This window comes from Cyprinus carpio, chromosome A24 (genome assembly GCF_018340385.1).
Source record: "Cyprinus carpio isolate SPL01 chromosome A24, ASM1834038v1, whole genome shotgun sequence".
NCBI classification, from domain to species: Eukaryota; Metazoa; Chordata; class Actinopteri; order Cypriniformes; family Cyprinidae; genus Cyprinus; species Cyprinus carpio.
Genome location: NC_056595.1, coordinates 23,724,116 through 23,740,184, shown reverse-complemented (window position 1 = coordinate 23,740,184; position 16,069 = coordinate 23,724,116). Strand labels below are relative to the sequence as shown.

General features: G+C 32.6%; 1 protein-coding gene and 1 pseudogene across 2 annotated transcripts in view; one reads left to right on the top strand and one right to left on the bottom strand.

Moving 5' to 3' along the window:
- Positions 1 to 16,069, bottom strand: part of LOC109059609 (receptor-type tyrosine-protein phosphatase eta-like) — a 188,846-nt gene that overhangs the window by 983 nt on the left and 171,794 nt on the right. Inside the window, exons 1-10 of one of the 2 annotated variants that reach the window (XM_042714829.1) lie at positions 12,170 to 12,267; positions 11,986 to 12,071; positions 5,360 to 6,013; positions 3,487 to 3,741; positions 3,137 to 3,406; positions 1,725 to 2,087; positions 856 to 1,107; positions 475 to 741; positions 255 to 352; positions 14 to 81 (exon numbers count right to left, since the gene is read on the bottom strand). In XM_042714829.1, coding sequence (XP_042570763.1) covers positions 14 to 81; positions 255 to 352; positions 475 to 741; positions 856 to 1,107; positions 1,725 to 2,087; positions 3,137 to 3,406; positions 3,487 to 3,741; positions 5,360 to 6,013; positions 11,986 to 12,016 — 2,258 coding nt within the window. In that variant the 5' untranslated portion in view covers positions 12,017 to 12,071; positions 12,170 to 12,267. Of the gene's footprint in view, positions 1 to 13; positions 82 to 254; positions 353 to 474; positions 742 to 855; positions 1,108 to 1,724; positions 2,088 to 3,136; positions 3,407 to 3,486; positions 3,742 to 5,359; positions 6,014 to 11,985; positions 12,072 to 12,169; positions 12,268 to 16,069 lie in introns of those variants that run through there. The other variant, XM_042714830.1, reaches the window with a different exon arrangement.
- The window catches only part of LOC109057198, a 318,686-nt pseudogene that overhangs the window by 186,300 nt on the left and 116,317 nt on the right, over positions 1 to 16,069 (top strand).

Genomic DNA, 16,069 nt, shown 5'->3' with positions numbered 1-16,069 from the left:
TGTTTTAACAAACCCAGTTTTTGCCCAACTCAGTTTCCAGTGAACCAAGTCTTGAAACTTGTCATAAGTTATGTTTTTCAGCTGAAAGATAGAATGGAAATTTTAGTTTATTTCAGTTAAATTTTACAGCTATTTGCACAAAGCTGTTTTAGATTTTTTCTTTTTTTTTGCCTTATAGGTAAAAGGTTTAAATAAAAACAACTATTGTTGTAAAGCTGCAACAAGCTTGATGTAGTCAATTAATATTTCTTCACCTTTTCAAACAGTTCAAACCGAGTTTCATTTCTGCCACAATGAAGTGAGTTTTTAGAGGAACACAACATCGTGAGGACCAGTTTCCTCTTCTCAGGCACTGGAAACAAAGAAAGATGATTTTAAACACCAGGAAACAGCAGCACAATCATGAAGCACAATAAAAGCAAACAACAAAGCAAAATGTTTGCTTCAGAAATAAAGTAAATGTAATCTCTTTACCTGTGTTTGCATGAACAGTTTCTGGAAAACTCTCCAAATTTCCTGCCACGACACTGACATTACACTCATATCTTGTTCCTGGATTTAAACCAGTAAAGGAAATGCTTCTATCAGGTGTCTGAACTTCATGAGATTTTTCCCAAAAAGCAGTGTAACATTTCACTGTATATTTAATCGAGGCACCCTCGGACTCAGTTGGAGCTTCCCAGCTTACTTGTATGGTAGTTTTGTTAGTGGTGGCCTTTACCCCACAAGGTTTAGCAGGCCCTGTGAATTGATTTGTGAGATGTTATCCAACTGAACCTAAAAGCTGATGGAGACAGTAATTTAAGCTACTTTACAAATGATTTGAAAAATTTTGATTGTAATATAATTACTCACGCGTGAACTCTGATTTATTAGCAGGATTACTTCTCAGTTTACCATTTAGTGTGACAACTGAAACGTTGTAATTCACTCCTGCCTTCAGATCTTTGAACGAGTAATTCAAGTTTGGAGTAGTAAACTGGTCGGTATAAATGTATGCATCCGTTGTAATACTAACTTCAAATTTTTCATACTTCCCTTCTACTGTCCAGTTGGCAAAAATGGTTTGGGAGCTGGGGTTCAAAAAGAGGGTCACAGTTTTTGGTTCTAAGAGAAGACAATAGGAGAGGAGAATACAACAGTGTTGAATGCAGGCTTGAACAAAATCTAAGCAGTCATAAAAAGTTTCTGAATAAAAATTACAAAAGGTAATTGTGACTTTTTTTCTAAGGAAAAAAAAAATTGTGATATGTAAAGAGGCGATTCTATGAAAAAGTCTGAATTGTGAAATGGAAACTAAAGTGTGATTTGTAGCCTAAATTGTTTGAATTTGCAATTGTAAGAAAAAGTTCGAATATTGAGATATACATTTGCAATTGGGAGATATACGTAAACTCACTTCTGAATTGTAAAATAAAATTCACATTTCTAAGAAAAATCTCTTAATTGTGAGATTTTAACTCGCAATTCTGAGAAATAAGTCTGAATTTTGAGATATATAATATAAGTCTTAAATGTGAACTCGCAATTACCTGTTTAATGTTGTACTCTATTATGGAAACAATCTTCCATATTTGCTTGACTGTCAACTCAGACTCAGTTTTATCTAATGCGCTAAGCTGACAGTCAATTAGAAATGGTCAATTAGAATTAACATACATGCATGATATATGAAATGCCTTTAATTAGGGAAAGAATGAACATGACATGAACATGAGACTCACTTGTGTATGCTAAGATTGTGACCATTTCTCCTGACAGAGTGTTGGTCTTTGTTAGTGCTGCCACACACAGACAAAACATGCTGCCGTCTGATTTATTAGTCACTTTGATAAATGTTTCTGTTCCATCCACTGTTTTGCAGTCTGCAATACTGACAGTAGTTGTATCACTACTGTTTGTGATGTTGTTGTTTGCTGTAATGCTGCTGTCTGATGCAATGTTGCAGTAAGTACACTCGCGGCTGTTATTGACTTCTTTAAGACAATAGCGGTAACCTGAATGATTACCAGTAGGAGGATCCCAAAAGGCCATTATGACTGTACTGTCATTGTCTGCTGATCTTAGGTTCCTGACAGTTGAAGGTACTGAAAAGTAAATACCAAAAAAGCAGTTAGTCAAACAAAAGCATGTAGTTTTATCCAAAGTTAGCCTTGTATTCACAGGTATACGCTTGTTACTTTGAGAATAGCTAATTTTTTCATCCACCTGTTTAAGCCTATATGAATCTGAGGTTATCACAAGCTGGATGGAAGTGCCAAGCTGTGCATAAATTATTTTTTTTTTTTAAATGCATTTTATCTGACAAGACGACATGCGCACAAGCTACAATGAAAACACATTTACTGAATAAATCCCTTGATGCGCAACGGAGGATGTGATTGAATAACTGGATAATGCATCACACAGCTTCTCAGATGCTGGTTGCCAAAATCAGTCATCAAAATGATTTGGTATAAATATTTCATCAGTGCACTCTAAGCCACAAGATATTTATGATGCATGAAAAAAGTGGCTTCCCCTAACGCTAATCCTGATAACTGTTTTGTACCAATTTTATTCTCTTCAACTAGTGTTAGACTTTTATCATTAACGAAAATCTAAAACATTAATTAAAAAAAAGCTAAAGTAAGATATAATTATTAATTGAAAAACCTCCACAAAATAAAAATTAAAATATTGCCTTGGCAATAAAATGAAATCAAGTTAAAGATAAAGAACTGAAATTATTAACTGGAAAATAAATAAATAAAACTACCTGAAACGGAAATAAAATAAATTAAAACAATTAAAAACAACTAATAAAATGACAATAGCACATAACAAGACTGTCTTGAACATATGGGATGGAGATTGTGCTTTATTTGCAAATGTTTTATGCACTATTTAGGATTTGTACATAAGTTAAATTGTAAACTTAATTTATATAGGTAATTAATTAATTAGTTAAAAAAGACAAAAATAAATCTTTAAAAAATTGGAAAAGCACAAAAAAAACTAAAAATAAATATCAATAAATATCAATAAAGCTATACTAAAACTCACATATGATTAAAAACAAGAATCAATGCTTTATTTGGAAATGTTTACAGCTTTGGACGGATGAATACAGTCAAGCATGAAATTCTGCACTTACTGGTGTAATTAGAAACATTGCTCGGCACACCTTCAATCGTCTTATTCACTACAGCTGTAACTGTGAATACATACTCGGTTCCTGGAATAAGAGCCGTAATAGTGCACTCTTCATCTTGACACTCTTGGACTCGTTCTGTAACATTTTTATTTGACTTGTATTTGACATATACCGAGTATGACTCATGGTTTCCATCTGGTTTACTCCACTTGAGGTTGGCGCTAACATTTGTCACACTCACCACAATCAGATTTTGCACATCAGAGGGATCTAAAAAAAGGGACAGCATGGGTCATTAGTCGTGTTGAAACCATGTTGCGCACAATGAAGTCAAGTCCAAGTCTACTTACAAGTGTAGAAGGAGATATTCTGCGGATTGAGATCCCTGCCACATTTCACAGGAAACACCTGAACTTTGTACAGAGTTCCTGCTGTCAGATTCTCTATGTATTGAAACAGTTTAGTCTGGTTAAATGTCTGGTTTTTGTCCCCAGTGACCTCCACTCTGTAGTGACTGATGTTCTCAGCACCGGGTCCCTCAGACCAGCTCAGATTGCCTGCACTTGTGGTCACATCGGAAATGTTTATCTGGCCAAAAAAGCGCTCTACAGACAGATAGATACAATGACAAATATCAGCAGAAACTTACAAGTTATTTACACTCTTAAAAATAAAGATTCAATAATGAGGTTTGATTTTGGGTTCCTCAAAGAACCATTCAGTGAAGAAGTTCTTAAAAAAAAAAAAAAAAAAACATTTTTTGTAGAACATTTTAATAATTAAAGGACCCTTTTTCAGTGTTAAAAACAAAAGTTTCCCCATAAAGAACCATTTTGGGTTCCCTAAAGAACCTTTCAGTAAACAGTTCCTAAACAAACCAATTTTATAAGAGGGAGGAGTGTTTTATTAACCTAAATAAACTTTTTCACTATAAAGAACATTTTGTGGATTAAAAAGTTTCCATGGTGTTAAAGGTTTTTCATGGAACCATCAAAGCCAATAAAGAACCTGTAGCATTTCCATTCATTTCACAAAAGGTTTTTTTAGTGGAAAAATGGTCTTAAGTTCTTAATGCTAAGATGCTTTCGTGCAGGTGTGTTTTATGTACGTAATCTAATTAAATCAGAAACTGCTCCATGTGTGCAGCATCTTTGTTTGGATCGTAATTAAAATGCAGTGGTTGACTGTAATTTTAAATGGCTACAGAGTTTGGCCTGTGATAGAGAAATAAATAATAAAAATACAAATAAAATAATTAATTAATTAATCGGTACCATTTGCCTGAAAAATAGTGTTAAATCAGATATGAAAAAAAATAAATTTAAGAATGATCAAAATAAAGAAATTAAGACATGAATATAAGTATTGTTATTTTTTCAATGTAATACAGTTATTTTTATTTAATACTAATGTACTCAATATTCAATCATTTTTAATTTTACACTACAATAATATAATTACAATATATTTCTCATAGTTTTATGTACTCAATATTCTTTTATTTTATCAATTTTTTTAAACATATTCATAATATTCATAGTCATGTTTCATTTTTGTTTTGTTTTTCACTTTATGATTTTTTTTGAAAAAAAAAAGTTTTTCCCAAATTGCAAAAATACTCGAACAATAGCTGTTCAAGCAAGAGTCCTGTATTATTATTATTATTATTATTATTATTATTATTATTATTATTATTATTATTATTATTATTATTATTATTATTGTTATTATTTCACAGTAAACAAAATATTGCATTTACTAGGTACCTTTAGAAAATACTATTAAAATTCTTTAATTTAAATAGCTAGGTACCTGAGTAAATGTCTTTTGTTATGCAATACTCTTATTTATATTGTATGTATAATTTTTTTTATGTTATAAAGCTATGCTATTTCTGTGTGAATGATCAGTGGTAGGATTGGCTGTGATGCATCGGCACAAACTAAAACCTTGCCTTGAGCACCAAACTGGTCACCATAACCGGCCCAGTATATAAGGAAACATTTTTTTTATTATTATTGAATAACACTTCAATTATTTAAAGTATTTTACAAGTTGATTTATTAAGTTGATTAATTAATTAATCCCACAGCCCACAACCAAGTTTTTTTTTGACATTGCTGTGAAAACCTTCTTTTGGAACCTTTCTTTTTAAGATTGTCAGAATACCAACAATATGAATCTAACAATACAGTGCTGTGCTCTAAAACAAAGGCCTTATACCTTCATAACAGATGAAAGGTAGACTTATGTTGCAGTCTTTTTCTTTCCACATGCCGGAGCTGAGCAGGACCACACAAGCATCCTTGATGTACTGTCCAGGATTGGGTTTGCAGTTGCTGGTGCTCTCAGTTGTGGTGCCAGTTGTTGGGGCATTAAATGAGGTGCTGTATGTTGTAGTCTTAGGGGTAACAGTCGGTGTTCTCTTACACATACCCATGGCACTTTCAAGATCACCACATGTCATATTTAAGCAAAGAAGCATTTCGGACAGTATGGGGCATGTATCATTTTTTGAGGATACCGAAGCAGAAGTGACTGTGGATGCTTGTGTTGAGGTCATTGGGGTGCTCAGTGGACTTTGTGTAGTTGAGGAACATATAGGAAATGGAACAGGATGACCAGGGTACCAATTCTGATATGTAACAGGATCCCCATTGGACCATGCGGGCCATTCGCCCCTTTGGATGGAGTCATTGTAACTCTTGCGGAGTCCAACCCAGTAGTCCGAAGAGAGGTTCTGGACAATGAGATGGACGTTTCTGCTGGTGATGGTCGTCAGTTCTTTAAAACAGGATTTACAGTGAAGTCTCCCCTCGTCCCATGTGGCATTTCGTGACTGAGGAAAGTACTGCTCCTCTGCCCAAATGACTGAGCCTGAATGTGATCATTTGAGAAACAAGTTGTCATAATGTTTGCAAACACCTTAAATATAATACTTTTCTTAATGTCCTGGTGCTCCTCATTTAGGGGTCACACTTATACTCATATAAGTTAGAGTTAGAGTTAGAGAGTGTTTTTCCAGTGTGGAAAAAGAAATTCAGATTCCGTTACAGTAGTGCGAGACAAAATTCGAAGACTTGCCAAAATACCCAGAGACAGACAACGTGGTAAAACAAGGGCAAGAATAAGCAGTGTTTTTACAAGATGGAAGAATTTAAATGGAATGTTTGAGTTTCAAATACGACTTTCGAATATGAATATGATTTCAGTAAATTAGGCTTTGTATGGAGATAGAATTGTTGCTTAATTCCAAATAAATAGATTATGATCCATAAATAAATGTAAAGAGATTAACAAACATTAAACATATTGACAAATAAATCCACAAATAAATCTTAAAGTTTCACAAACATGAATTAAATTCACAAATAAATAAAATGAGATTTGCAAATAAAAAAACATATTCACAAATATATATTTGTCACAACCACAACTTTGTCTGGAATTTATTTGTGAATTGTGAAACATTTCTTGCGTCAAGACATGCTGACAATCCACAAATACGTGGACTCCACCCACCGTCTAATCAAGCCAATCAGATAACAGCCACATTTTGCTGACCAATCGTAGCACGATCTCGCTATAGCCAATCACATTTTGCTTTACAATCAGGGCGATCTCGTCCTGAGATAACTTCATTCATCTGCATTGGCTCAAATAGGTAATATTAGGGCCATAAATGGGTACAGTAAAAGATGTTTAAAACTGGATTTGGTTAGACCATTAGACTGTGTATCATGCCAACCAAGCCACAGTATTTTATATTACGTGCCTTTGAAAATGCCAGAGAAACAGTGCGTGATGAAGTGTAGTAGGTAAGACTAGTGCGCATTTACAGTGCGTTCTTTCGCTGTATAATTCAGTTTATTAAATACATATAAATTATAAATGTATAAAAAGATACATTTCGAATGATCACAAAATTCAAGATATGGGAGCAGAAAATGTCTAAATTTATATAGCTAATTTAATATAGTTTATATAAATATCAATGTCGTTTCTTTTCTCCAAAAATCAACATGATTTCAAATGTGATATTAAAATTATATGATATTAATATACAGTTAAATAAACAAAAAGTTAATTAAGAGACCTAAGTTTTAGTCTCCATATTGCCTGTTTTTGCTCTATTTCGACAACAAAAATAACTCTACACAAAGCCACAGCACTGTTTTGTGTCTCTGAGCAACAGACGGTGTTTCGTTTCTGAATGAATCAACCGTTTAAATGACTTGGTTCAATCGCAATGACTCACTTATTAACAGTGACTTGCTGCCACCTACTGGTGGTTTAAATTTCACGTTTAAAGAATCTTTTCATTTTTTAAAATAATTTCAAATGTCATTATTAAACGTTTTTTCTTAAAAATATCAAAACATTATATATGCATTTGTAACTGCAGGTTAAAGCATCCCATGTCCCTCTGCTGCATTAAACAGTGTGACATCTAAATGCCACTTCAGATGCACTTCTGTGTTTCATCTGCATTGCAAAGATTAATTTTGTTGATTTTTATACCATTTGCTTGGTAACAGCCCAAATGTCTCATTATTCTAATTGACAAATTATATGCAAGAATTTGACTCAAAAAGATGATGCACACTTTAAGAAAAAATGGCTTTATAAATGTAAAAATGCTTATAAAAGGTAATTAGGTAATTAGTCAGTTACTTATTGATGCTTTTATTTCCATATTGAATAACATGACACTTCCATAATTTGAATCCAGTATAGCTTGTTGTACCCATATCTGTGATTTAAAGCTCTGTTTCTCTGGCATTTTCAAAGGCACGTAACATAAAATACTGTGGCTTGGTTGGCATGATACACAGTCTAATGGTCTAACCAAATCCAGTTTTAAACATCTTTTACTGTACCCATTTATGGCCCTAATATTACCTATTTGAGCCAATGCAGATGAATGAAGTTATCTCAGGACAAGATCGCCCTGATTGTAAAGCAAAACGTGATTGGCTATAGCTAGATCGTGCTACGATTGGTCAGCGAAATATGGCTTTTATCTGATTGGCTTGATTAGACGGTGGGTGGAGTCCACGTATTTGTGGATTGTCAGCACGTCTTGACGCAAGAAATGTTTCAAAATTCGCAAATGCACAGGACACGATTCACAAATGCATGCAGCTTTCTACAAATGCACAGGACGCGATTCACAAATAAATGCCAGAAAAAGTTGTGGTTGTGACATAAATATATATTTGTGAATATGATTTTTATTTGCAAATCTCATTTTATTTATTTGTGAATTTAATTTATGTTTGTGAAACTTAAAGATTTATTTGTGGATCTCATTCTATTTATTTGTCAATATGTTAATTTTTTTTAAAATCTCTTTCCGTTTACTTGTGGATCATAATCTATTTATTTGGAATTAAGCAACAATTCTATCTCCATAGCTTTTGTCAGTTTTACAAATTTCTAGACATTTTAATGAGACATTTGTATAATTAAAAGGCTCTTATTTTCCTGGTTAACTGAGCCATCAATAGAAAAAAAAAAAAAAACAACAAGCCCTAAAAAATTATAAAAGAACACATACATAATTATTAACCTAAATATTAAAACCTACCAAATCTGGACACAGAGAAAGCATTTTGTTAGGCTACTTATGCTAGCTACAGCATGATCGAAAGTCATCAGAATAAATACTGGCTCAGTGTGACCAGGGTAGTATTTTAAAATATAGAAATGAGTCTTTACATACCATGAAGAGCGACATTCTATGGTCATGTTGTGCATCCTATTTGAAAATATATGCATCGCAATCAGCAACTGGTAAATTGAGATTTCAGTAGCTTTACTGGCAAGGTAAAAAGACTTTAGAAAGCACTGGCAGCTCTTTGAACCAATGGTGTTGAGCATTATCAAATTTAGAGGATACAACAGGCAGCGAATCAGGCACTGATTAAATGGCCAAAAGCCCTCTGGTCAAAAAGTCACAGACCTCATTTGACAACATACAAAATTAAATAATCTTTATGGACAAAATTACATTAGATTAAAACTGAAAATGTAAAACGTAGAAAAATAATCAAACGGTGTAATCTTAAATTCCAGTGCAGTGAAACAGCTGTCAGCAGGGGGTGCTGCAGCACTCTCAGCATCTCTAGTTCCTGCGGCTATGGACCTACCATGGCTAGCTAGTAGATCATTTATTGTGCAAATGTAAATTTGCAATGCAAATATTTACATTTTTTAGTGGTGACAAAACGTATCTATTGAATATTAAATTGACTATCAGGTAGGGGTTGGCTACGCAATTAGCACTAACATTAAAGCAAAGGAAGCTCTGTGAATAAGCATGTACCTTTATTTTCGAAGAACTGGGTGAGTTATTGTCAGCCCATTTTCTCTCTCTCTCTGCCCTCTGTAACCTCTTTTTCATTTTTGATGACCAGATTATTATTATTATTATTTTTTTTTTTTTACCATCTGATCTCACTTACTGGCTCTAGGCTACGTAGGACAGAAGTGAACCATGCAGTGAATAGGGGGGCTGAGGGTAATATTTCTGGAAATGCAGAAATAAGCCGTAAATTTTTTTATTTGAAATTCTTTGGTAGCTACATTTATAATTTACATTACACTACTACTAGTGCTGTTACTACTAATAAAACAGATCTCTGGGGACTTCAAAAGTGTGTGGGCCCTTATAATCGTCTCCCCCCCCCCCCCTTTTTTTTTTGGTCAAAAGTGACTGAAGAGCAACAGAGGGTTAAGTATGTTAAAATATCTAGAAATATTCCATAAAAGTGTATGTTATCTTGATGCACTGGCATTAAACAGTTGCATCAGAGCACATTATAAGCTTACATAACTGTTAATGGTACACTAGTTATGGATGTTACTGTAACACTTTCTATGAAGCCTGTATTTACAATACAGTATAAGGGTATTCTTAAGACATTATAATGAATACATAATGCATTATAAAAAACCTTATAATATGTTATATCAACTCATGAATAATCATAACAATAATTATGATACATCATAATACTTACGCATTTGTGGTTGTAAGTTTAAGAGTATGATTATTTATAACACACAATGAACACCATATTACATCTACTTCATGTTCAGTATAATGGACTGTATCATATCTTGACATTGTTTATTTCAGATCTGCACAGTATCTTACTACAGCTTGTGAGTGGTTAGATGTTGAGTGTTATTTGAGTCTTTCCTGTGGAGCTAATGTTAATTAATTGATGTGTGCTTAATACTCCAACTGAAAAAAATGCTATGTTTTATATGGTTACAGATTATTTTGATGGTCCCCTTAATCATTCGACTATAAGCAACTTTGCAACTACATGCCAACTAACTCTCATTGGAGTATTAGTATGCTCAAGAATGGTTAAATCTAGTATGGTAGAATAAGCTGATGTACTTGCAAAGACACTTATAGTCAGTTTATCTGTTGGTTGACCATCAAAATAAAGTGTTAGTCATATTTACAGTAGCAGACATACTAATACTCTAATGATCGCTAGTTGATATGTAGTTGCAGAGTTCCTTATCATCAGCTTTCTAAAGGGTACCATCAAAATAATCAACCTGATATTACAATAAAAATAGTTTAAAGCAAATATGTCATATTACACATTCATCTGATCTGATATCTGATCTTATGACTGTTTAAGGGAAGAAAAAAAGTTATTATTATTACTTATAAGTGGTCTTTGACCGCTTTAAGTAAAGTAGCATTAGAAAAATAGCAAGACAAGAGACGTATAATACATTATAACTATGAGAAATATAATCAATTGTAAAAGTGGATGCAACAAGTTCATTGTGTTATAAATCATCATACTCTTAAAAGCTATAACTACAAATAAGTAAAAATTATTATATATTAAAACTGTTCTTATGAATATTCATGAGATGATATAACATATTATAAGGTTTTTAATAATGCATTATGCATTCATTATAATGCCTTACGAATCCCCCATAATGTATTATAAATACAGGCTTCATCGAAAATGTTACCGATGTTACTGTAAAATCATTGCAAATATATGGACTATCGCTCATCATCTAGGCTTGGTTATGCAAATCTCAGGTGAGCCAGGGGGTTTTCCAGAAAGTTTTTTTAGGGATGTAAATGCAAAAGATATGAAAATTAAATAAAAGAGGAACAGGTGCACAACTGTCCACTCATGCCAGTAAATGAATATTTACTTGAAACTTTAGAAACGTTTTAAGAAACATGCAAGATGTCCTCTTAATATGTTATATTCCTCAAATAAAGTGGTATACATACACTACTAGTGAAAAGTTTGGAATAATTAGGATTTGCTAACGTAATTGAAAATCTAATCTGTTCACCAAAGCTGCATTTGGTCAAAAAAAAAAAAAGGGTAAAATGGAAATAATGTAAAATATTAATTATGTAAGTAGTAATTAAGTAGCTGATTTCTATTGTAGTATATTTTAAAATAGAATTTATTTATGTGATCAAAGCTGAATTTTCAGCATCATCACTTCGGTCTTCAGTGTCACATAATCCTTCAGAAATCATTCATATATGCTGATTTGCTGCTCAAGAAACATTTCTTATTAATAACAGTCAAAAATTATTTTGCTGTCATATTTTTGTGGAGACAATGATAACTTTTTTCAGGACTCTTTAATGAACAGAAAGTTTAAAAGAACAACATTTATTGGTCAATTTTAATGCATCCTTGCTGGATAGAAGTATTACCTTCTTTCTTTTCTTTTTTTGAAATAAAAAAGTCTTCACCCCAAATTTTTGAATGGTATTGTATAATTATTTCCACAAAATTATGACACATAAACCTCTGTCAGGTTTACAGACTTACTCAGGAGAAGTGGCAGCCACAGTGTATTCATCTCACATCTGCTGCTTGTTGATTCGCTGGTTGTCAATCTTAGGTCCAGTCAAGACCTTTTGGAGTAATGAAAACATCATCAATTAACAACCTGAAAGGAACCAGAAAGAAAAACTATACTCTTCAGATAAATCAACTGAAGGTAAAAACTCACTTTGCCCACAATACTCTCCTGTCCACTGATGGTCCTGATCTGATCCTGAGCTCTACAGTCTGACCTCTAACAACAACTTATTCACAGAGTGACTTTGCATAAAAACCGTAAACATTCCCAATTGAGCCTGCATTTGCAAATAACTGGACTGGGCTGAAACATTTGAAAATGTTTCTGAATGTTTTTTAAGCAGTATACCTAATTGAAAATTAATTTTGATTTAACTGTAATGTTTCTTGTTTAAAGTCACCATTATATGGATTAATGTTTAGTTTGGTGCTTTAGTTGGACATTTCATTTTGTTTTCTTTTAATAATACACATTTACAGCAGAAAAGAAAGCCAATATAAACTGAGATCAGATAATACTGGGTATCTATTGATGGTAATATAATCATTAAGTGGCCTGATTTCCTGATCTCATCTAAAGTATAATCATTGATTATTAGTGTTGTGCACTAATAATATATATATATGTGTGTGTGTGTGTGTGTGTGTGTGTGTGTGTGTGTGTGTGTGTGTGTGTGTGTGTGTGTGTGTGTGTGTGTGTGTGCGTGCGCGAATTTTGCATTACCAACTCTCTGCTACAGAAGTTTAAGCAGTTAGTCCAACTCAGCAATCAATTATTAAGAAAATATTTAAAAGCATATACAAAATAAGCTTCTAAGTAATGCATGCTTTTGCCCAGATCATCAATGTAAATGAGCACTGGTTCTCAACTGACTTACCTGGTTAAATAAAGGCTAAATAAAATAAAATAAAAAAGTGACACACACGGACATCAACAATCAGTATATGAATCTCAACAATGGTGACCATCAGCAAAAAGCTTCATGCTGCAATGCACGCTGGGTCCCAGCATGGTACAAAACTCCCAGCATGCATTGTAGCATGAACAAATTATGCAGCTGAATTGTCCTTTTGTTTTCTTGAACTCTTAACTGTTTGCTTTTATTTTTTATGTTTTTTGTTGTGACTTTTAGTAGCTTGTTTTATGATGTTCAGAGATAATCTGTTTATCTGAATATTTTCTTGATTGTTACCATTGTTGTGTGTTGGTGTGTCTCAATACCTAGTTTAAAACTCTTGCAAAAAAACATTTAGTAGTATCACAAAGATATGATTTGTGTGATTTTTGTTTTTGTTGTTTTTTGTGTTGTTTTTGTATTATTTGTGTTTTTGTTTTGTTTACTCTAGTTTTCACTCTGGGGGAGTTTCTCTTACCAGCAATGCAAATAGAAACTTTTATCATATCTTATCGCATGTGGTTTCATGGAGCTTGTTTTAGTGCATCTTATTTGCATTCAGCATCCTGTAAGATGACACCTGGGGCCTCATTTATAAAATGTTGCAAAGAAATCAGGCATGTAGTCAAGACCAGACTTCCAAAACCAAGACCAATCAATAGTGCAGTTAATGTGATAATTAAGAGATAAATTGAGTGATTAGTAACAAACACCTGCTGTTAATAAGCAGAATCACTGAAGGAGGAACAAGAAGAACAGAAAAAAAGAGATAGACAAAGACTACAAATGACTTCCAGCCACAGCCTTAGAAATAAACTGAAGTAAATGTAGACACTGAATCTCTCAAGATCTCAGCAGAGGATAACTAACCCTCTGAGGTCTAAGGGTTTTTTGCGGGCCTGGAGAAATTTTGACATGCCCTGACTTTTGTGCTTTTTTCAGTTGCTTATAAACATATACATGGTTAAAGTCTGAAAACACTGTGGGCTACAATAATATGTAAATAGCATGTATGAATGAGAATGTGTTTTTGAGAAAACAACGTTTAAGCGTGGTTAGTGAAAAACTACAATTTTGAAGTCACTGAAATAAGGTCATAAAACACATACAGAACATTTGTTCACAAGACTGTCAAACCTGGAGTTTGTAGCCTACAATCTTTGCTTCAAAATTATGTGAGAATCCTCTTGTTTACTCACTCACAGAAAACATTAGATTGATTTAAATTTTCTAAGACACTTTTTGTTTCGAAAGGGCATATGCGAGTAGTCGTGATTGACCATCGATATTAGTGTGATTAGGCCTGCATAATGAGCTGCATAATGAGCCTTTCGGTCAGGTGTGTGACTGAGAGGGAAGATTGTAAGGAAAGAATGTGAGGACAAAATAAATGTATATATTTTTATGTTTGTAGTTTATTTAGAATACATTTAATTATCCCACAAAATAACTTGAGATTCACTTGCAAGTGCAGTTAAACAGTTTATTAGGAACAACAAAGCTGACTTTCAAAGCTGACTTTTCAGCATCATTACTCACATGATCCTTTAGAAATAAATCTAATATTCTGATTTGCTACTCAAAAAAAAAAAAAAAATAATTTTAACAATATATTATTATTATTATTATTATTAATGCTGAACAGCTGAGAATAATTTTTTCAGGTTTTTTTTTTGATGAATTGAAAGAACAGCATCATTTGTAACATTATTATTGTATTTATCATCATGTGTGGCTAAATACAATTTTTAATTTCTATATATACCGACTCTAAGCTTTTGAATGGCATAGTGTATATTGTTATACTTGGAGGAAGACTGGAGTAACGATGCTGAAAATGTAGCTTTGATCACAGGAATAAATTTAATTTTAAAATATATTCAAATAGAAAGCAGTTATTTGAAATAGTAAAAATATTTCACAGTATTACTGCTTTAGCAAATGCAACTTTATGTATTTTGGATCAAATAAATGCAGGCTTGGTGAGCAGAAGTTCAATTCTTTACAAAAACATGATAAATAAGTGTCATGTTGAAAGACATAAATGAACATCACATACATAGCGTTTCCAATGTGTGTATTGTTTACATGCTCTGAAGGACATAAACATTTTTTAAAGAGTCTCATAGGAGTGTGTGTCTCACTTTGTCAGTGTTTCAGGTTCCTGAGTGGGCTTCTTATTTGCATTGGCTCATTTTGCATAAGATTCTTTTGCAATTTTAACTTCACATCTAAAATAAAAAAGTAAACATGCTGTTTACACAAATAAACTACATTATTAACATTATTGTGATGGTCACTGATAGTAGTAGTAATTTATATGGGAAAAAAGAACACAGTTACCACATTTATTATCAGTGATATTTACAGCTTATTTGATACATTTATACCTCGGACAAACGCAAACATCAAATGAATACATCAGAGTTGATAATGCTCAAAAATATTAAAAGTTATAGACACTGAAGTGCCCTGAAATTTTTTTTTTACCAAACTGAATTTTTTTATTTGATATAAAAATACATGAAATCAGTCCTGGAGCAATCTAGAAAATTAATGGGTTGAAAGCAAATGTCTCAAGAGTTTATATTTCAAATCTGAAGGAGATACCATGAAAAATGAGATTCATGCAACCTTTTTCTTGAGACTATGTCTAGCCCCTACCCCCATATAATTTTTTTTTTTTTTTGGAATTTATATTGTAAAAATATTGTATATTGTAAAAAATATTGTAACTGTATTGAAGGGTTCTACAAACTATTTTAGTCATTAAACATACCACTGCATATTTTTTTTCATTATAAAACACTAGACAGAAACTTAGACATCATATAAGTAATTTATTTGAGCACTAAAAAAATACAATGAGAATAATTTGAATAAGAAAATTGTTCCTGTAGCTCAAGTGGTAGAGCATTGCCGGGAACACATGATAGGTAAAAATTGATAGCCTGAATGCACTGTAAGTCGCTTTGGATAAAAGCGGCTGCTAAATGCATACATTTATAAATTTAATTTAAAGAAAAATAAGAAAAATAAAAACGATTTAACTTTGTATGCCAATTACAGAACATCCTGAGATTGATAGAAATGCAGAATTTACAATGAATTACAATGAAAATATGTGCTGATGGCCAGTTATAGAGATGGTAATA